The sequence below is a fragment of the Anas platyrhynchos genome, chromosome 12 (genome assembly GCF_047663525.1).
Source record: "Anas platyrhynchos isolate ZD024472 breed Pekin duck chromosome 12, IASCAAS_PekinDuck_T2T, whole genome shotgun sequence".
NCBI lineage: Eukaryota > Metazoa > Chordata > Aves > Anseriformes > Anatidae > Anas > Anas platyrhynchos.
In genome coordinates this window covers 12,845,065-12,867,117 of record NC_092598.1, presented here as the reverse complement: position 1 = coordinate 12,867,117, position 22,053 = coordinate 12,845,065, and the positions used below count along the sequence as shown (strand labels likewise).

Genomic DNA, 22,053 nt, shown 5'->3' with positions numbered 1-22,053 from the left:
GCATCGCTCGGGTTGCTGTTGGGGTCAGCCCTAAAACGGCTGATGGTATATAATTAATTTCCTCAAAGGTGCTGATTCCTGCCAGCGTGAGCAGTTTGCCAGCTCCCACTGCAGGGAAAAACCAAACAAACGGAGGGGGCTGGGGAGTGTGGTTTTGGGGTTTTCTGCTTTTTAGGAAGGGAACTGCTTTTAGCCCTCTGAACCTGACGGTGCAGCTGGGTGTTGGTTCATGACTTCAGCGGGCTGATTCCGCCTGTGCTCCCAGCGGGGCAGAATTAAAACGGGAATTGAAGGAGGAGGAATGGCAGAACAAAATTTTGGGAGAGTTGCTTGGCTTTGAGTAGTCACGGTCACGTTTTAAGGATGCGGGTCCCTTGCTGGTGCTCCCCGACGTGGCAGCGTGAGCTGGAAGGCTGGCCCTGAGCAGTCACTGCGGTGCCAGCTTCGGTGGCTCGGTTTTATGCAGACATTCAGACCTCGTTGTACCCTCTGCCTGCCCGACATGAGCTTTGTGGCAATGTCCTCTCATGGCAGGGCGGTGTGAATTTGGGAACTGGAGGTACAGGAGGTTGTCTTTGCAGGAAAAACGTGCAGAAGCCTTGGGATCTATTCCAGAAGTGTTTTTTGAGGAACCGGACCCATGGGGGTATTAGCGGGGTGTGGATCCCCTCCTAAACACACAAAAAATGTAGGAAAGGACCAGGAGCCTTCATCAGCCCCGTGCTGCCTCTTCCCTGCTCTGTTACAGAGTGTGGGCTCTGTTTATTTTGTGGACTCTGGTTGTGGACCCACGTTTTCTACAGGCTCCCTCGGGCTTGCTGGACAGAGGACTTGGGGTGCGGTGTTGGGCCAGAGCTGCTTTTTTGTCCAAGACTTCACCTACCACTGAACACTTTGACTTTTTTAATTCCTTTTTTTTGGAGGGCTTAACTCTGAGAACCCTGCGTTTGGCCAAAGTTCCCTTGTGGCCCTTTTAGCGTTGCTCCTGATCACCCCCCAACGCGAGGGCTTGCCTCGGCATGGAGAAACTGGAGAAACACTGCTTTTTCTCCCCCCAGGATGTTGTTAGCATGATGCTGGCACTTGCTGTTGCCATGGCAAGAGAGAGCCGCGTGGGCAGAGAGGTAATTTGGCTGCCTTGGTGAACTGCTCCGGGTGCTGGCAATCCCATTAAGTCCCACTGAACCAAACCCAGAGCCCAGCAAGGGGGAATGGCACGGTGACCATCAGGACGGAGATATATGAAGTGTGGGGACAGGGCAGACACCGACAGCTGCCTCTGTGGATGGAAATGTCATTAATTCTGAGCTCTGCGTGTAGGTGGTTTGTTTCTTGCTTCATTTATGCGGTGCTAATCCAGCGTCACGGGTCACTGGGCTGTGTAAATGCCTGGGTTACAGATTCCCTCTTGCTCTTTCCGTGCAGGATGCCCACTCGCAAGGGGAGGTGGTGGCGTGCCTGGAGAAAGGCCTGGTGAAGGAGGCGGAGGAGACCGATCCCCGGGTGCAGGTGTCCGATCAGTGCAAGAAGGCCATTCTGCGGGTAGCCGAGCTCTCCTCCGATGACTTCCACCTGGACCGGCACCTCTACTTCGCCTGCCGGGACGACAGAGAGAGATTTTGTGAAAATGTGAGTAGTTTCCTCCAGCCTTCGTTAAAAATAAAGAAAAAAAAAGGAATGCATTGGGAATGGGAGTGAAATGGTAGAGCGGAGCCTGAGCAAGATCATGTAACACTGAAAACCCGCACCTTGTAGCTGTCATTTTGCAATAAATCTGGTATTGAGTTCACTTGCCCAACAAACAGGCGTTATTTTTAGTGGGTTAATGGGCTGAGCGGGCATCGGGGGGTGAGCAGGGGAGTGGAGCCTCTCAAATGGGGAGGAGGCAGCAGAGGTGAGTGGTGCTCCGTCAGAGTTAGCTTTTGTCTGCTGACGGGCTGCGTGCTAAAAGGGGGTTGAATGCGATCAGATTTTAGAAAAAAATAGCACTGAAGCCATCACTGTCACTTAAAATATCAACTTTAACATCTTTCAAGGTTATAAAAGAAATCCCTCGCGGTGTAGTTTAGCCTGCCCGTGAAGCATTAGCTGCCCCGTCTGTAACGGTAAATATTGCTGTTCTGCTTCACAGACGCAGGCTGGGGAAGGCCGAGTTTACAAGTGCCTCTTTAATCACAAGTTTGAGGAATCGATGAGTGAGAAGGTAGGTGTCTGTCTCAGGGAGACACGTCCTTAATGCAGAAACCGTCGGGTCCTTCGTCAGCCCAGGCTCCTCCGTTGTTCCTCTCCCGTGCTGGGGAAAATCCATCACCTCCGTGGTCCGCTAACAGCCGCTCCAACAGAGCCTTTGCTTTGATACGCTTGTGTTCCCAGCTCCATGCTGATAGCTTGGATTAATTGTGTTCGAGTTCCAGCCTTTAAAGTTGAAGGATTTAAAGAAATCAAAGCTTTTGGGAGGGTTACTGGGGAAGGGAAGCTCGGAGCTGAAGTGGGAGCGCTGTGATTTAAGTGCTGAAAGTGGAAGCTGCCACGTGGTGGGTATAAGCCTTGGTAAATGCTCTCACAACGTGCACGTCAGAAACAAAATGACCAAATGTCTTGGCACGGGAAGCTGTCTATTTTATTTTGTTTTCAAGGCTTTAGGAGGCTGATACAAAGTAGGGAAGTGCGTGGGAAAGAGGCACAGCTGAGTTAGGGAAGTTTTCCTTGTGCTAATCCTGAGGATGTGCTCCGCAACACCACCAACAAAGTTGTTCTGAAGAGTCAGTCCTGAACGCAGTTTGTGTGCAGCTGTGTCAGCGTGGGTGTTTGAGGGAGGCAGCAGTGCCTTCAGTGATTTCTGCAGCAGCAGCATTTTGGGGATTAAAAGGAATTACATCAACTGAAGGGATACCACGATGGGAATCTGTAAGGCCTTCTTCGGAGCAGCTCTGCTGAAGAAGCCCAGTGCAGAGGCCGGGGTGATCAGACTCTTTGCTTTAAAGACATTAGCCATCTGCAAGCTTACTTCCAATTAACAAATCCAAAGCTGAGGGAGTAATCCCCGAGGGCTTGAAAGGTTTCATTCTGTACAGACAGGTTACCAAACTGGGCTGCTCTTTTTGCTTAGCCCCTCTTGGGTTGTAGAGAGGCTGTTTTTGCGGGGTCTCTTCCACCCTAAGCTGCCTGGCTTTGTAAAGCCTGGCTATAGGGTGTCGAGAGGTCAGGCAGAGCTGCAGCAGATGGCTGGGTGCTCTGAGGGCCCAGTTTGCTGAGCAGCAGGGGCACAAAATCTGCTCTCGCTTTTGTGGCTGCCAGGGTGGGACAGGCGAAGTCGTTGGTGTTGTGAGGGCTTAAAGAGTTGTTCATGCAGCTCCTGGGCTCAGGTCTGGGCACAGCACATCCTTGTGAGTCCCATCGCTTGTGGGAAAATGGGAAGAAATTCCTGGCTGTCGTCTGATGGCACGAATCCCCAGAGCCTGCTGCTGTGTAAATGTGACGGGGAAAAGTTGCTGCTTGAGGGCACGGGGTGAGCATGTACCAGAGCTGGGATAAATGTCAGCGCCTGATCTCAGTTACTGCCGTGAGTCATGCTCCCAGCCAGCGCCTTTCACAGACAGCGGGATGAATGTGCAGTTTGAAGAAGGGATCCTTGAAAAGAGAGCCTTTAAAACCCTCAGCCTGTCGACCTGTGTGGGTTGTTAACCACCCAGCTCCTGTGAGCAGAGCCAGATTTAACTGCAGTCCAGCTTAACCGCGTGAATTTTAGAGCTTTAGTCTTTTAAAAACCCAGCCTGAAGCCTAAGCGGCAGCATCCAGCTCTCTGCTGTGCCACGTGGAGGCTAATCCAGTTACCCTGTCCCCTGCAGTGCCGTGACGCGCTGACCACACGCCAGAAGCTGATTGCCCAGGACTACAAAGTCAGTTACTCGCTGGCCAAGTCCTGCAAGAGTGACCTGAAGAAGTACCGCTGCAACGTGGAGAACCTTCCCCGCTCCCGGGAGGCCAGGCTGTCCTACCTCTTGATGTGCCTGGAGTCGGCTGTGCACAGAGGTGAGTGGAGCTGACCCGAGAGATGCCACTTGTGGGGTATTGATGTTAAAAGTTTCTCTTGGACGTTGAACGAGCGGCTTCAGCACCTATTTGTGGTCACCTCCTCCAAGTAACCTCCCATCATCTGTTCCAAAGGCAGGTTTCCTCATTGCGACGCTTTCCTTGGCGGTGTTTTTGAGGATGAGGATAGCTGAGTAAACCTCTGACGCTGGCTTTTATTGCCTAGGCAAGAAGTTTAAAATGCAAAATAGCAAATCCCACTTGGACTGATATGTAATTGAAAATCCTTCTATTCACTATGGACTCAAACAGCTCTTTTTTTTTCCCTCCTTTGTAGTAAGCATAAACTGTGGTGCTAGTTTAAAACACAACAGGCATCTTGTTTATCACCACTCGGGGAAAGACAGGGCTCAGTCCCATGCCTCCACTTAATCCTGTGCCTCTTGTAAGTAATGTCTCTTCCTCTACAGTTATGTAGGTTGGGTAAATGCCTTAATTTCTGTACCCCTTCCCTAGTTTGTGCTGCATAGAAGGCTGGTACGTGTGAGAACATCCTTTATACACTTAAGACATCTCCGGCTTACACTAACTTAACACCAGTGGCAGTCCCAAAGGCTATATAGCCCCCCCCCATACAGCGAGGCCATGTTGAAGGTTCTCCGTGAAGTTGCCATAATGTGTAAAAATGGCATGTTTTAATCCTCTGCATCTGCACTGGAGAACTGTTTGTGTTTCCCCTGGCGTGCAGCTGGTGGTTTATGATTCAGCGGCATGGCTGCGTGCTGCAGTGCCTCTGGCACAGGAGGGGAAGGCTGCTGTACCTCTGCAAGCAGCCTGCATTCACGAGTTTGAATAGCTCGTCCTTCCCGATTGATGTGGAAATGATGTGTGCTGTTTGCAGAAGAGTTTTCTTCCTCACCCTGCAGTAGGGCAGGTGTTTTGCTGGTTTACAGAAAACTTCTGTTCAGTTCCTGACTTCAGCTTCCACAGAACAGGCTTTGGTGTGGCTCACGCATGAAGCACAGCCCTGGAGGAACACTTGTTGTTCCTCACACTCCCAGGTATTTGCCCAAAAATGCCTGGGAGCTGCTGCGGTGGGGTAGGGCCTCCGTTAGTGGGGAGCTGTGGCCGTGTGAACAGAGCGTGGTGGGAGGCTAGGGAGGAGAAAAAAGCCATCACATTCCTCTTGATTCCCAAACAACCTATCTAGATGGGATTGTAGAAGAGCTTACAGTGGGTGTAAGCACTTTTAAAGGTGAATTTTGTACCACAGTTGGTTAGCTAGACGCTCAGTATGTTCTCCTGGTAATGTGTCCTACTTTTTTTGGCTTCCTGAGCACATATGTGCTGTTGCTCTAGAAAACCTTTCCTTGGAGAAGGCATTTACCATGCTGTCCAGACAGATTCCTCCCCTGGTTACGTACCAAGCTGGTAAATTACCAGAGGTGACTTCCATTCCCAGAGTTAAAAGCACACACTGGAGTGTACAGGCGGCAGGTAACCCGTGCAGCAGAGCTGCAGATGCACTGAGCATTTTCAGCTGCTCTTCAAAAGCAGCTACTGGACTGTGGGTTCCAACGTAATATTCTCTTCATCTTCCCAGAACTGTTTTTTATCCACAGAACTATTATCTTGCAGGGTCAGTGAAATGAAAGGATCCACAGCAATGCTTGGTGGCATGCTGGTTGCCATCAGGATTTGCTCATCGTGTGGGTGCTGTCCCCGTCCTTCCAGCACCACGATAGCCCAAAGAATCCAGGTCGAGAAGGGCACCAGGACTAAATCTCGTCTCCTTCTCTTGGTTTTAGGTCGGCAAGTGAGCAGCGAGTGCCAGGGCGAAATGCTGGACTACCGGCGCATGCTGATGGAGGACTTCTCCCTGAGCCCCGAGATCATCCTCAGCTGCCGGGGGGAGATCGAGCACCACTGCTCCGGCCTGCACCGCAAAGGGCGCACGCTGCACTGCCTGATGAAGGTGGTGCGGGGGGAGAAGGGCAACGTCGGGCTCAACTGCCAGCAGGCGGTAAGGGGGCTTTCCTCACCTTGGGTCTGGGGTGCGGGGCTGGTAAAGCACTCACAGGCAGCGACCTGCCTGTCGGTTACCTGTTACCGTGATAGGAAGTGTAACTTTGGGATTTAGCAGCACGTCAGCAGTGCTCCCTTCTCAAAAAATACCACCTGAGTTGCTCTGGGTTTTGTATTTGATCTCCAGCACTTCTCGTGTTGTGGAATTCTGTCCTGGATGTAAGCTGTAGGGAAACCTTATGTTTTAAAACATTCCCTCTCCTTCCCCTCCTGTGCCTCTGTTGGTGGAAATGCTCCAAACCTTCTCAAAGAAACTTCCCACTCAGTATTTTTTTTTTATTTTATTTTTGCTATTTGATCTTGAATGATGGACGTGGAACTTCAGGGACAGCGTGCTGTGCGCATCGTTGTGGTTGCAGCCACTGAAGCCAATGGTCATTCTTCTCCAAAATACCTTCTTAAAATGGGCTGATTCTTTTTTTGCCTTTTTAAAAAATTAGTTTAGGCCCAGTTGTGTCCCATCTGTAGTCTCTTAAAATTGAAAGCAATTATTTAATACTTTTCCCAACTCATTAGTGCTGCTTAACATGGTGTTATGTTTTCATACCTAATCCTGGTTTTAGTGACCCTTCAGCCCACGTGTGTGAGATGAGCCTGGAAAAGTGACACCAATGCAGACAGCAGCTGAGGAGTGCTCCTGCTGATGTAGGAGTTTGGGAGATGGATGCTCTTGACCTCCCGCAATATATGGAGCCTCCATAGTCCATTTCCACTGGAAATGTAGTTTAAAGCCTGGGGCCAAAATGTTAACATTTATGCTATCCTAAATGTTAGCTGTGTGTGTTGTCAAAGAAATGAGTATCTGCTATTTTTTTAAGGCATAGGACGTTTCTGTGATGAAATTTTAAATGTGAACCTGAACTTGCTGCCTCACTCCTTGGGTACCTGCAAATTATCAGGAGTTGGTTCTTGGGAATAACTTCTAAATGATGAAGTGCGTGCTCAGAGTAGGTCTTCAGTTGAGGCAGGAAACCCCCCCAAAAGTGGTAGGAGATTTCAGACTTTTGGGGGAAAATATGCTTGTGGAAATCTAGACGGAGGTTGTTTTCGGTTCCCTTCCCGTGAAGCCGCTGCTGCGATTTTGTGCAGTATGTTTGTGCCGCAGCTGGGCTTGGTAACGGCTCCCCGTGATGTGGAATGACCTCTGCTGTGGCCTCTGCAAGAGGCAATGTGAGCAAATTGAATGCCGATGTTACAAAATGCCATTTAATTTTTGTGGGCAAAAGAAAATAGATGATTGCAAGGATAAAAATAAAAATGTCCTGGTACCTGGGGTCTGGCACAGTGCTGTCGTAGAGCTACCTACAACTTCCGAGGTGCCAAATTGTTGGTGGATTTGCTTGTGAGTGGTGCTGGCGGGGTTGGTGTGGCTGTCTGCTGTCACTGCTTTTGTTCCGTTTGGATTTATTGTGTTGGAACGAGCTCCTTGCTTTTACTTCCTATGGTAACTTTGGAGGGAGGGGAACGTTGTCAGAAAACTGCTTTGGGTCCGTCTCAAGACATTGTTTTTTGTACTTGGAGTGTCCCAGCCTTGTCCTGGTGCCTAATTAACGTCATTAGGTATTGCTGGTAGTGCCCTGGTCCCTTGGCTAGCGCGGGGCAGTGGGGTTGTCCTGCAGTCCCCTGCTGTAGGTGCTGCATGGCCGGGCTCCTGCCCGTGCTATTTGCCAGACAAAATTGGGATGGGAAGCGTCCAACTTGGACCTGTTTTCTCTTCGACTGACCTGCATCGTTCTGCTTGTCTTGCATTACCAAAGGAGGATATTTGCCCATCTGCCAAGAGCAACTACAAGCCCTCAGATGATTTATAAAAGGTTCCTTGCCCTCAGTGAGGAGACGCGTGCTGTTGGCGTGCTTCTGTGGGCCCTTGCGTTTTGTGATGGGGAAAAAAATCCTCTCAAAGGAGGTAGAACTGGAGCACATCCTGCCACATAAAGCAAGCTCCGTGTTGCTTTGGGGGAGCTAACACCTCGGATTTGCTTTGAAAATAAAATAAGTGGCTTTTCTGTTGCTCTGGCCTTGGTGGGTTTTTCTGTTCAGTCCCTTGAGCATGTAAGACTGTAATCCCGGCTAAAAGGGCAGATATCCCTGCTTTCAGTTCCTAATATGGCTAATAAATCGATAATTAACTGAATTTAGCTCCAAGTCAGTTGAAAGTTGTGGATTACAAAGCTTATCCAGCTGCTTTTAGCACCCAGGGTTAGCTGTGGAGGGGAGAAACTCCTGTAAAACCCTCACTCCTGTTAGCGGGGCCAATATTCCCCTCCCTGCAGCCAGGGCACTGGCTCCCAGCTTTGCATCTCCCACTGGGGTGGGAATCGGGACTGGGCATCCTGCAGTCATGCCCCAGGCAGCACAGCAAGGTCAGGAGGCTTGGAATCAAGCTGGTACCTCTGAAACGCTGCCGGTTTATTCACCTTAAATTTAACCTTAAAACGTCAGGTTTGAGGTTTTATTCTTCCATCCTCCCTCGAGGGAGGAGCTCCAGTATCACACCTGACCCCGTTTTACGTATCTCTCTGACACGGAGCAGGACCAGTGTCCTATGTGCAGCATCCATTTGCTCTGAAAATACCCCAAGAATTTTTGAGCCAACAGTCTGTGCCTGCTCAGCAGTGCTCTTCCGAGCTGCCTGCATCCTTGAGCCAGAACTGAGCTGCAGAAAACCTGGTGTACCTCCCAGCTGTTGTGGGGTCTGCCTTGGTCAGAAGCTTCCCGCTGGATAAATAGTGCCAGCTTTCCTTTTCTCCAGGCTGAAGGCTTGCTGGGTGGCGTTTAGGTGCAGGCTGTGGAAGCTGGAGGATAAAATTGCAGCTGTGCTTTGGATCTGGTTGGGCAGTGGCAAGATCATTGGGTAGGTGTCAGGACAACCATTGGATGTCCATGTGCAGCTGCCTTCCAAGCAAGCTCTTTCTTTTTTTTTTTTTTCTCATTTTGTCGGCTGAAAACATTTGCCTGTAGAACAGTGATACTGGTTCACCCTGTGGCTCATCGATCTCTGGGAGGTGAAGTGGTTTCGGGGCTGGTGATGGCCGAGAAAGCTGCCTGCTCCCCCAGAACTAAGTAGATAAGGAGAAGGAAAACCAGCACCCTGCTTTTTCTGTGTATATGCTAATAAATTTTGTACTATAGGTCTAATTGTGGTTCCCTTGGCGCTTCTAAAAGCTCGAGCGGGCATCCCTGCGGAGACGCTGCTGCATGGGGTGTGACATTTCATCCCGTATTTGTCTGGTGTCCTCTCTAGACAATTCAGAAATGTTTTCAGCTTTGTTTGTAGCTCGGCAGCTGTACTTTAAACACTGGTTTGCGTTTCAGCTTAGAGCAGTAGGTAATAGCCATGGAAATGTGACAAATTCGCATGCCTGGTGTCAGCTTTATAGGATGCGGCTGCCATCAAGGCACAAGAAAGGTTTGGGCGTTACACTGAGTTTCCCTGTCCACAATTTCTTTCTTCCAGCTCCAAACGCTGATCCAGGAGACTGACCCCGGGGCAGATTACCGCATCGACCGCGCGCTGAACGAGGCCTGCGAGTCGGTCATACAGACGGCCTGCAAGCACATCCGCTCCGGGGACCCCATGTAGGTGGCTCGCAGTTACACCGGGCTCCCGGTCACCTTGGGCACCCGCAGAGGCTGCGTGGCTGAGCTGTGTAGATACTAAATCCAGGCCAGGAATGAGTCCTTGCCATTCCCGCAGGGTTTGAGGTGTGAACCAAGCTCTGCCTCACTCCCTGCCCTGTAAGCAGGCCTAGAGTTACCGTAACAGAGCTGGTTTGTGCTGCTGAGGGATGTAGATTTCTCAGGCTTACATTTGTAACGCTTGATGTGCTAATTTCCCTTACTACGTAAGTCTTTAGCAATATCACAAAGAGAGGCAGCAAGCCTTGAAAGGCTGGTTAAGCAAACCCGTGCTGCAGGGCCAAACGGCTCCTTCATCGTGGGCCTGATGGGTATCATCTCCTGAGCCAGGCTCTCTCTAAAATACCCCTTACAGGTTTGTTATGTGTCAGCTTTGCTGAGATAACTAAAAAGGGGAAATGTGAGGGTGTAAATGTGGTATGTAGCTGTTTTTGATGTCCTCTTTTTGAAGGAGAAAGATCATCTTCACAGGGTTCGAGTGTCTTATCTATGGCTTGTTGGGAAGACTGATTTGGCAACGCTGACTGCTACAAGGGAGCTCAGCGTGATCATGTCCCTTGCCTAACTCCTTTTCTTCTGGTTGCAGGATTCTGTCTTGCCTGATGGAGCACTTATATACAGAAAAGATGGTGGAGGACTGTGAGCACAGGCTCCTGGAGCTCCAGTATTTTATATCTCGTGACTGGAAGTGAGTACTGTAAAACAAACTGTGTCCTCGCTTGCTGCTTGTGTTTAGTGTTTGGATGCGTTAGGAATCCCTTCCAAACAGCATCGCTTGTTCTTGTTGAAATGAGAGCGAACTTCTAATTGTGTCAGGTCTGTAGGGCATCAATACCTGCCTAGATCAATAAAAGCAAAAACTGGTGAGGAAAAGTAAAAAGCCTAAGTGGGCATCACCCTTTAGGCACTTAAAAGAAATGGTGCAACCCTAGGAGGTGCCTTGGGTTTGAGCTCTGAAATTCAACACATCTTTCATTAAAAGAAGTTTCTCTGGCCACAGTGAAGGTCACTTTACGTGTAGGAGGCAGCCAATTTATCTGCTGTGTGCTACAAAAGGCGAGTTAGGAAAACAAGCTACCAAGTGTTACAGAGCTGTGGTTGTAGGAGGTCTCCTGCTCCTGCTTCTGCCTTGTTTGAAACTGTCTAGGTGTGATTACAGCCTGCAGAGTGGACACAATTCCCTTCGGAGCACAACTTTTCCAGCTTTTTCATCAAAACACAGCAGGGCTTTGAGATATCTGCAGAGCCCACTGTGCCTGTGTGGGTTAAGATGACTGCAAGTGGGGTATAAATTTGTTAAACATGAGCAACGAGGAAAAAAATAAATGTTTGGCTTTTCTTCTGAAGAGGGTTGAGAGGTAAAGAAATGGAGTACATCAAATGGGGGGGTTCTGCAAGAGATGGAACAATGATTCTCAGTGACCCTGAGGGGAGTGCAAGGCCAGAAGCTGTGGGCTGCAGTTGCTGCAGAGGGCATTCAAATCAGACATGAGGAAAATCTGAGTCCCAGCGGTACCTGTGGGCAGCGCTGCTGGTAGTTAAGAGCTGATATGCTCTGTGATCTTCTGCTTCTAAAACACATGAAGCTTCACGGACCACAGAACCTACGGCTTCGCGGCTGCTTGTTTAGTCATCTCGATAATTGCTAGACAAGAATAGTCCATAGCTAGACAAGAATACTTAATTTTTTTCCTCCTCCTGTTTTTCCCCTTCATCACTGGTTTTCCTGCCTCTGCCATGTTTCCAGCTGAGGCTGGAAATATTATTTGAGTCAAACTTTGATTGGAAGAAAGCAAAAAATGAGTATTTGCATTTTGCTGGGAATAAAGATAATCTTAATTCATATTGCAGGCAGGGCAGCGTTGGCTCGCCTTTCTTGTTTAACCACTGTGCCCTGAAACTGTTGTACTCGATGCCTAGTGTAGATGTTCAGAAGAGAGATCTTCATGGTTTTCTTTCTACTTTTATTGCTGTCAGTATAATTTTGTCCACTGGTATACTTTGATACCTTCTAAAGCATTGTAGAAATCAGGTTTCCATTCCGGAAAGTTGGCAATCTCTGCCTTAGTTTTAATCTAAGTAGGCGTTGTCTTAAGAAATCTGCTCTTGCAGTTTTCTTGTAGGCAAAAGTAAGGGACGCTGAGCCTGCAGTTAGCACAGATCCGGAGCAGACAATAATTAATCTAGCTCGGATTTGTATGAAACTGGCGTTTCAAAATGGCAGCAGTGCAAGGTAAATGTAAGATACTGTACGAGCAGAACACGGCATGCACCCACTTCTCTGCTGCTGTGGCACATCAAGGAGATGACTTCTTTTTTCACATGTCAGCGTTTGGCTGACATGAGGTAGAAGAGAATGGGAAGCATTGAAGATTGGATCTGTAATTAAAGATCTTGATGCAATTTTGGAAGACTGCGGAGTTGATCCCAAACGGAGTAGCAGGCATTTTGCCACCAGGTGGTTCAGCTGGCTAGGTGCTGCTGCTAGATGATGTGGTGCTGTAGGAAACTTGAGATGGATTTTTCTGCCTCAGAAGCACTTCAGAATGAGAAAAGGCTGAAGGTTGGAGCGTGTGAGGTGCCCCAGGAATGGAAGTGCTAGTGGTGACTTCTCTGTCTGCAGGTTGGACACGGTCCTGTACCGCAAGTGTCAGGGAGACGCCTCCCGCCTGTGCCATACCCACGGCTGGAACGAGACGAGCGAGCTGATGCCCCCAGGGGCGGTGTTCTCCTGCCTGTACAGGCATGCCTACCGCACCGAGGAGCAGGGAAGGAGGGTAAGTGCTGGCCTGCAGCCTTCTGCTGCTTGATTTGTGCTATGTGCTGGTTGCAACCTGCATCTGGAAGTGGGACTCGCTGTGCTGCAACTGCAAGAACTCTCAGGAGCTGGTAAGAAGTTTTACCACGGGCATTTCTTGAGCTAGTTCGAGTGCCCAGCTCCTCCTCGAGCGTGCCCTGAAGGTCTGTGTTACTGTTCTGCTAAGGCAAAACGATCACACTGAGATGGGCCAATTGTCCCCAGGGGGAATTGTGTGCTGACAGCTCCTTGTGAACGTCTGCACAGACACAGCCAGTCCTCCCTCCTCTTTCCAAAGTGTAATGTGATTCCTTGCAGATAGCTACACAATGGGTTTTATGCTAAAAGGCCTTCCCAAGCCCAGCTTTCCTCAGCTGTTTCTAATTAAGTTTGGAATTGAGTGCAACTTCAGATTATAGTCTGTTAAACTCTTCCTATTGATATAAAGCACGCTTTCAATTCTTCGGAGCGTACTGGCCGGGTAAATGTGCTTATGCTGCCTTTAAAGAAGACAGTAGGGATCTGACTTGCTGCCCTGCAGTCTGGAGATCCGCCATCGTCACGTTGGTTGGGTTCAGAGCTACTCTTTTCAAGTTTGCTGCCCTCTCGTGCCTTTATCAAGACACTCCCTTGAAAGCAGCTGGGTTCTCCGTTCCGTTTCTTGTGGCACTGTACTGTACACGGCCCCCAGGAGTTGGGGTTACACAATGGGCTGGCTTAAAAATTAATTTCTACAGTTTGGTGTAAAAGGTCTGTTGTGGCAGAGGTCAAGTATTGATTGAAAGCGTCTCACTTGTAGGAATATTTTTTAATGCACTTGCTTAGCGTGCTGAGTAGAGACTTTTTAATTCCATTTTATATTAGTGCTGACCAAAGAAATCAATAGCCACCCTGCAAATAATATCAGAGAGAAAAGGCTGTTAAATGTATTTTTCTTTTAGAAAGTAGGCCAAGGGAGCAGCTGTCATTTTGAAATTTAGTGTTTGAAAGCAAGCTCATTAGAGGTTGTATCTCTACTTTCTGCGGTGCTGTCTGTGAAATGCCAGCTAAGATCCAAAGCCCTGGAAGTTGTGTGTAACGTTTTAAGCTTTGACCGGTGCACTTGAGGTCTGGCAAGCACCACAGCAGTATCCCTTGAATTTTCTACAGTTAGTCTGTTCCTCAGCTTCGACAATGTTTGACAATTGCTGGCTCTGTAATGCCGCAGTGGGGATTGCTGAAAGGAATTTGTAGCTGGACTACGCTGCCTTGTGCTGGGCTTCCCTTTTTGGTCTTGAGGACCAAAAACCATTCTGGCTTTCTTCTCCCTAAGCAGCCTGCAGCTTTGAATGAAGAGGAGATGCAACAGATAATCTAGGGACCTTTGCTGCTTTGACATCTTAAACCTTCTCTTGCTTTTGAATTTCCTTTGATGGCAAGAAAGGCGTGACAAAACTCCAAACTCCCAGAGGCTGATGGCTCATGCGGGCCCCAGCAGGCTCGTGCTGAGCACTGGAGGACTCCTGGGAGTGCGGATGGCCGGGCATTTTGTGGTCATTCCAATTAAATCACCCGGCAGTGTCCTGTACACGTTTGGAGACCCCGTGTGCTAAATGCTCTTTGCCCCCTCTGCAGCTATCGCGGGAGTGCCGAGCGGAGGTACAGCGCATCCTCCACCAGCGGGCCATGGACGTGAAGCTGGACCCAGCCCTGCAGGACAAGTGCATGATAGACCTGGGGAAGTGGTGCAGCGAAAAGACAGAGACAGGGCAGGTACTGTGCACGGCACGGCTGCGGCCTCGTCTTCAGAGCCGGGAGGGTGGGAAGGGCACGAGGAGGGCGGGATAAAGGAACATCTCGTAGCTGGTTGTCCCTTTATAGCCCAGATTATATTAAAAATGCATGCAGTTTGAAACATAAACTACACTAGGCTGAGACTGAGGGCGTCTGAAGAAGCTTTGCACCGACAGCACGGCTGCAGCGACGTGAGAGGAATGAGATGGGGAAAGGGGACAGCTAACGAGAAGGACTTCATTGTAGCAACCCCACCCTGACTCTTATTTGTAATACTCTATTACGAGCTTGACATTTCCCACATAAACTTTATCCCGTTCCCATTTGGCAAATACTGACATGCTTCCTGTGTTTATAGAGAGCTGAGCTAACATCTGCTGCTCTTTAACAAAGTTTCAACAAATACTTTCATGTTAAATTGCTGTGCCCTAGCATAGCTGTAGGGAAGGAGCCATTCGCCAGCAGATGCAGCAGAGCATACACCATTGACTTTTTGAAGTGTCTATTGCAGACTGGAAGTTTGGGTAATTAACTCCTCATTAAGGTTATGCAAAGGGCAAACTAAATGTGATATTCCAGAAGTGAAAGTGCTTCGTGCGGCTTCTGAGAACTGCGGCAACGTTTTAGACCGGTGCTCTCAGTCACTCTCTGCACATACCCGCTGCCCTGTAAAACAAAGCAAAACCTAAACAAAATCCAGCAGCACCGAGTCTGGGGAATTCAAACTGGTGTGTTTGTGCAACATGCAAAAACTGTACAACTTAAGAAAAATTTTTGGCATGTTATTCATTTGAATAGAAAAAAACGTGGTTTTTAAGCGAATATGTTGTTATCAGATAGAAAAATACCATGTTCCCCGTATTCAGAACTGTTACTAATCAAAAAGAAAATACCGATAGTGGCTCAAAGCAACTGTTTAACTGCTTTCACATAATATGCTATTTTGGGAGGCTTCTCCTTGAGAAATGAAAGATCAGCGTATTGACAGCATTTCGGTTCTAACACTTGCTGCCAGAGTGCAGATTCTGGGGATATTGCCTGTAATCCTCCATTTATTGTGCAAGTAAAGCTGCAGGACTGCTGATTCTTTTCACCAAATGATACTGTAAAAGGCAAAGGTAGGAAAGAAGATGGTGCTGAGCATTTAGGAGCCTGAACTATGAGTGCCAGTCGCAGGGGCAGCATTAAATGAGATTTAAGACTTTATGAAAAGGAAGGCAGTTTTTTATGTGTTGCACTTTCAAGCCTGAATTTTGAACTTGGTTTCTCAGACCACACGCTGAAATGTCTGTTTTAATAGGAGCTGGAATGCCTTCAGGACCATCTTGACGACTTGGTGTCTGATTGCAGAGACATAGTGGGAAACCTTACTGAGCTGGAGTCTGAGGTGAGCAGTTTCCAGCCTGCAATTCAGGAGAGAGTTGAGCACGTCTAGTTAAAAATATCATTTTGACACTATTAAAAAAATAAATAAAGGTAGCTGCAGAAATGCACATTTCTGAGATTAAGCAGAGGCCATCTCTTTTACCCTGTACAGTGTTAGTTTTCATGTGAGGTTCTTGAGGAAGAGAATGGAACAGCAGTTAAGGATTGTAAGCAGGAGAAATGCCATCACCAGCCTATGGTAGCTTGTGGCACTGAAGCTAGGATGTCTCGAGCAGGTAACCCAGTCGCCTTTAGTACAAGTCAAAATATCATAGAATGGTTTGGGTTGGAAGGGACCTTAAAGCTCAGCCAGTTCCAACCCCCTGCCATGCACAGAGACACCTTCCACTAGACCAGGTTGCTCAAAGCTCTGTCCGACCTGGCCTTAAACACTTCCAGGGGTGAGGAAAACATTTCTGGGATTTCATTTTTTGTTCTACTTGCAAGTAATTTTGAGTACCATGTTGCAACTTCCCCCTGGGTCCCAAATATTTTGCAGGAAATAACTACCAGGTGTGTCGTGTAGGGTTTTTCAGTGAGGTCAGCAGCTTTGTTTGCTTTCGGAAGCTGCGTGTTTGACTGTCTTGCACCAAATTGTTCCCTGTACCTCTTCAGTCAACACTGTGCCCTAGGGGACACTTCCTTCCAGCGTTACAAAATGGTTTGCTCAGAACTACCATTAATTTTTAACTCCTACCCGAGTGTAGGGTGCCTTCTGGTGCTGCAGTATCCGATTTGGAGGAGACAGACTAAATTATCCAAGCAGTGAGTTTTGAATCTGTGGAGGCCAAGCTTGTCCCTTAGTCTGGAAGGCTTGTCGTGCGTTTGCCACATTGCTGGCAGCAGTGAACTTCAGCATTTCCAGAACTGAAGGGTGGAGCTGGCTGAATTGCAGCTGAACAAAGGCCCTCTACACTGGCTCCAGTTAACTTGTGACAGTTTTTTTTTTCAGTTTTTTCCTTGTCCATTTACTGTGAAAATGAAATAGTGTATTTTTTTCTGCAGGACATTCAAATCGAAGCCTTGTTGATGAGAGCGTGCGAGCCTATTATCCAGACCTTCTGTCACGTGAGTGCTTAGCAGTCTGAATATCTTTGGGAAAGAGCACTGAGGGAAAGGTTAGAGGTTGTATTATTAGTTCTTGGCGTACTTTCTGCTCTCCAGAGGTAAAATCAGAAGTAAGCAGTTACAGAAGTCTTTGATGGGGGCTGGGGGGGGACCAACACAGGAATTCTTAGCTCCATGTGGTACTTTTGCTGTTGTCAGCCCCAGCACAAAAGCTGGAGATGGAAGATTTCCAATTACAGGGCAATTTTAAAGTTACTCTTCACAGTAGATTGGAAATTAAGCTTTTCCTTCCCCTTGCCCCCGAGCACTGCATTCAGCCACTCCTCTGTGTGCAGCTGCTCACATTGCTGAAATAGCTTCTTACATTGCTCTAGGATTGAGTAGTTACAGAGCAGTAGAGGCACCTAAATGTAATATTTCATGTAGGCATTGAGCCTCTGCATTGTTTTCTCATGAGTGTAAAGCATGCATATGTCTGAGACAATTCTTTTCTGAACTGTATAAATGCTTGTGTGCTACGTGGTCAGTTGATGGTGAGTGTAAGCTCATGAGAGTGAGACTGTAAATTCCACTGCTCTCAATTATTTCCTGGTCGCAGTGGGCTAAAGGAGTGTAAAAAATCATGACTTGGAGGGAGTAGCTCATTTTTTTAAGCCTTTTGTGTGTCCTTCAGGAGGTTGCAGATAACCAGATTGATTCTGGGGACCTGATGGAGTGTCTAATACAGAACAAACACCAGAAGGAAATGAACGAAAAATGTGCCATCGGAGTTACTCATTTCCAGCTGGTGAGTAGTGCTTTTCTGTGCTATCAGTGGAAACTGGCTGTGTGTGTTGAGGGTGTTGACAGGAATTAGCTAATTATGAAACCCTTTCCTTTTCTGAGATTGATTTCCAACTGTATTGAAGTTGCTTTTGTGAGTTCAGACAACTGTACTTGCATGCCTGGTCGTAAATGGTCACTTCTGGAGATGGTTTATCCCCAGGCCCTCCTCCAGCCTGGCATACGGTAGGCAGGGTCCCAGCTTCTTCATTCCCCTTGCTTCCACGTGGATAAGTTGTGGCCAGGAGCATCTGCTGATTGTGTGATTCAACAAGCATCCTTTCAGGCAGCATGTACTTTTTTTTTTTCTTCCAGGTGACCAACATTTCTAATTTCTTTTCTCTCCTGCAGGTTCAAATGAAAGATTTTAGGTTCTCGTACAAGTTTAAAATGGCTTGCAAGGAGGATGTGCTGAAGCTTTGCCCCAACATCAAAAAAAAGTAGGTAGTACTTAACTAAGCAGCATTCTGACTGTATAAATATGTAAGAAAGTTATAAGATACTTAATGTGACAGAAAACATTGGACTTCCTCTGAAGGCTGATTTTTTTGTGTTTTTCCTTAGTAACTGTCCTGCAGATGCTTAAGGTAGAGGCATTGCCTACCTCTATTAAAGTACTTCTGCTTTACCCTTGCATATGAGCTTTCCTCTTTATTATTTTTCATGCTCTGAAAATAGCTAGCAATCACAATTTGTGGTCTGCTTGTCCCAGGATGCTCTATATCCTTGCTAGATCCATCATCCTCCCAAGATACAGGCTACCAATGTTTCAGTTGCTGAGCTGGAAAAGGAAAACACTGCACTTGCTTTAGCTGGCTTGTTCATTTCAGGAGGAAGTTTTTTAATATCCTTCTCCAGCGATGTAAGGCTAAATCACACACAAGGTCGGTCCTGTTCATGGGTGGCAAGGCTATTTGCATTTTATGATAGAGATGCCCTTCCCATAACACAAAAGGGTGGTTTGCAGTGCCATCCATGTAGGTATTCACCTTCATCGTGCATTTCTGAGGCTAAGTAAGGCTTTTCTCAAGCGCTCAGTGACTTGAGGGGAGGTCTCCCTGTGCAGGGAGCGTGGTGGGGTTTGGAATATATTACTGCACCTGCTGATTTAGACCCCAATTAGATACCATCCAATTTAGGGGGTTAATCGTGATCAGTTACTCTGTACAGAGCTGTACCCAGGCTAGAAGTAGCCATAGATCCGGAAGGACTTTTATGTTTAGATCCTCTGTGTAAATTTCCCTGGTGTGGTGATCCAACGCCAGTGCTGGCTGATCGAAGTGGAGAGTACATGGGTTAAAAAAAACTTTTTTTCTTTTCTGCAGGGTGGACGTAGTGATCTGTCTGAGCACAACCGTGCGCAACGATACTTTGCAGGATGCCAAGGAGCACAGGGTGTCTCTGAAGTGCCGCAAGCAGCTGCGCGTTGAGGAGCTGGAGATGGTAAACATGCATGAAACTCTTGCCTGCCTGCTCTTCTAGCAAGGTCTTTTAGTCAGAGTTTCCTAGCTTGTCCACCCTGGAAAAAAAAAAAAGCTCATTTGTAAGATGTATCTAATTTATTTTTATTCCGCTCCTCTCTTACAAATCCAGGCTCAATTGACCTTCACAGTAAAAATACTGATTGTCTACTTCAGTGCCTTATGTATAGTCTCATGAAGGCTAAGGCAAGCTGAATGGTCATTGGAGTTTCAGCTAGAAATGATGATGTTGGGCATTCGATAGCAATGTGCTGATGTCCTTAAAGTCCTCCAGGAGATAATACGAGCTTCATTTTGCAGACTGAGGCAACAAGAACAGATGAATCACCTTGACTCTAGCCCCTCGAAGTTGCTCAGTGGATAAATAGGAATAGTGCTTGTTCTAGTATGCGAGGCTGCCTCTTAGCTTCCTGCTGCAGTACTGACAGCAAGAAACTTAAGGGCTTTATCTGGTAGTTTGGGTGTCAGAGCTTCACCTCTCGTAGGCCTGTAGCAGAAGAGGCAGTGCTCTTGCCTTCATGTGGAAGAATTTAAGTGGTGGGCATCACTAAAAGCAGGGAGCTTCATTCACATTCTCTAGATCACCCAACTGATGGTTGGCTATGAAAATTTCCTTTAGCTTTCACCTGAAAAGTTTTAGCTGTCTCAGATGTTTGTGTTGATGCTATTTTAGGAGGAGCAGGGAAAACAACTTCCTAGCTTTGGAATTTGGTTTAAATGGAGATGGCTTTCTCTAGTGTTAAAACAAATGAAAAAACTCACCACCACCAAAAAAAAAAACACCAAACAACACCACACAAAATTGATTCACTTACGGATTTGTGTAGTTGAGTTCCCACTGACACCATTTCTTACCCCTAAGAGCCTTAAATTCAACCTGCCTGTTGGGACAGTTGCTTTCTTTTTGTACGTAGAGGACTCTGTTTAAGCTTTTAATTATTATTCCCAGTGAAAAGTTTGTGTTGTAATTTATCCTGCAGACCGAGGATATCAGGCTTGAACCAGAACTGTATGAGGCTTGTAAAAGTGACATCAAGAATTACTGCCAAAATGTGCCCTATGGCAATGCTCAGGTAATGGATCATATTAATAATTTACACTTTAATTTGTGCTTTCATTTCGGAAAACTTGTGAAGATCATTTTTTTTTTGTCTCTGAATGCAGATTTAGGTTTTCATTTTGGTATCACTCAAATCTGTTGTCAGTGTTTTGGAGCATTTCACTTTTTTTTACGAGTTCGCAAGCATTAATAGTGAGGGAATGCAGTGCTGTGAGCAAGGCGTCCCTCAGTTAATGCTGATTTTAAGCTATTAGTTATTTGCCAGTTAGTGCAAATGTTGCTGAATATTGCCTAGGTGTAATCTACAAGATGAGGTTTGGGGTTTTGGAATAGGTCCAGGTGACCTTCGTTTCATTAAGTTTGTGGGAAAAGATGAGCTTAAGACAAGTGGTTTGGATCAGCCCTGGTAATTGCTTTTTTTGGTAAATATTAGCATCGTAAACTTAGTTGCACAAGTCAGGTGAAGATGGTGAGCCAGCAGGGGAGCACGTAGCTGGGTTTGGAGCAGCATATGGCACGATCCTGCCCACGGTGCCTCCGTCATGCCTGTAACGCTGTGTTGTAGATCATCGAATGCCTGAAAGAAATCAAGAAGCAGCTGAGCACACGGTGCCACCAGAAGGTGTTTAAACTGCAGGAGACAGAGATGATGGATCCGGAGTTGGACTACACGCTCATGAGAGTCTGCAAGCAGATGATCAAGGTGATGGATAGTGTGCTGATCTGGGGGGGAGGTCGGGATAGGAGAGCCTTTCTAGTGTCTTAAACTATCTGTTTTAAACTTCCCTTAAAGACTTGTTAGAAAATGGCTGTGTTTGTTTCAGAAGCACAATTGCTTTTATGCAAAGCAATCAGGTTCCTGACTCAGAATCAGGCAAAGGTTTCTTTGGGGTTCTTTTAGTTTTACGTCCTCTAAATATCAGATCAAAGCCTGTACACTGAGAAGTTATGATTACAGAGAGGAATAACGTCGTCGGTTCACTGCTGACCTGGCGTGTGCAGATTTTCATCAAGCATGCAATTCTCAACATCTTGAGAATTTGGTGCTCTTCAGGGCAGGTCTGTGCTTTTAAAGGAAGACCTGTAACCTCACTGAAACAGCAAGGATTAGAAAATGCACCAGCCTTACCTTAGAGCTGCAGAATTGGTTTCTAACAGAAGAAACAAATAATGTGGTCTGAATTGTTGGTAAGCTGGTTAGCTTTTGGCTATCTCATTCAGGACATGAATGGAGTTAATATCAGTGACCTGTTCTCAACTTGCTGGTTATCTGTGGTCTTAACTTGCCATGAATGCTACTAATGAAGTATTTTCTCGTCACTTTGTCCAGCCAGCACTTAGGCAGAGCAGCAGAGTGCGTCTGGACTTAACGGATTACCTTTCCAGTTTCTAAAATAAAGGGGAATGAAGGCAGCTTGATATGGGATCTGATACGACGGGCATGTCTTGTAAAGATATGCTGTAACTTAAGAAAAAATCAAAGGCAAATTGCTCTTGATATTACCAACACAAGCTGCAGCCTAAAAGCTAGTCAGGACTGTGCGGCTCAGTGCTTGCTCTGTAAGCACAGATATTTGTATTCACGCCCATGGCCAATTTACAGTGGCTCTGCTCTGGCTAGTTGGAGATGGGCTGGGGAGCAGGGAGCTGTGTGCGCCTCCAGCTCGGGTGTGTGGTTCTGCTCTCTGTGAGCTCCTGCTGTTTCAAGTGTTTGTGGTGAAATTTGGACTTTTTTCTTTGTAGCGTTTCTGTCCAGAGGCAGACTCAAAAAATATGCTGCAGTGTCTGAAGCAAAACAAGAACAGTGAAGTGATGGATCCTAAATGCAAGCAAATGATAACCAAGCGCCAGATTACCCAGAACACAGGTAT

At 47.2% G+C, this 22,053-nt stretch overlaps 1 protein-coding gene across 1 annotated transcript in view; it reads left to right on the top strand.

Annotated features, from left to right (window-relative positions):
* The window catches only part of GLG1 (golgi glycoprotein 1), a 64,842-nt gene that overhangs the window by 32,586 nt on the left and 10,203 nt on the right, over positions 1-22,053 (top strand). The window contains exons 5-20 of the mRNA XM_072044039.1: positions 1,426-1,629; positions 2,132-2,203; positions 3,849-4,032; positions 5,841-6,055; positions 9,575-9,696; positions 10,343-10,444; positions 12,380-12,533; positions 14,168-14,305; positions 15,627-15,713; positions 16,757-16,819; positions 17,493-17,606; positions 17,993-18,081; positions 18,967-19,084; positions 20,103-20,195; positions 20,748-20,885; positions 21,926-22,049. Coding sequence (XP_071900140.1) covers positions 1,426-1,629; positions 2,132-2,203; positions 3,849-4,032; positions 5,841-6,055; positions 9,575-9,696; positions 10,343-10,444; positions 12,380-12,533; positions 14,168-14,305; positions 15,627-15,713; positions 16,757-16,819; positions 17,493-17,606; positions 17,993-18,081; positions 18,967-19,084; positions 20,103-20,195; positions 20,748-20,885; positions 21,926-22,049 — 2,017 coding nt within the window. The remainder of the gene's footprint in view (positions 1-1,425; positions 1,630-2,131; positions 2,204-3,848; positions 4,033-5,840; positions 6,056-9,574; positions 9,697-10,342; positions 10,445-12,379; positions 12,534-14,167; positions 14,306-15,626; positions 15,714-16,756; positions 16,820-17,492; positions 17,607-17,992; positions 18,082-18,966; positions 19,085-20,102; positions 20,196-20,747; positions 20,886-21,925; positions 22,050-22,053) is intronic.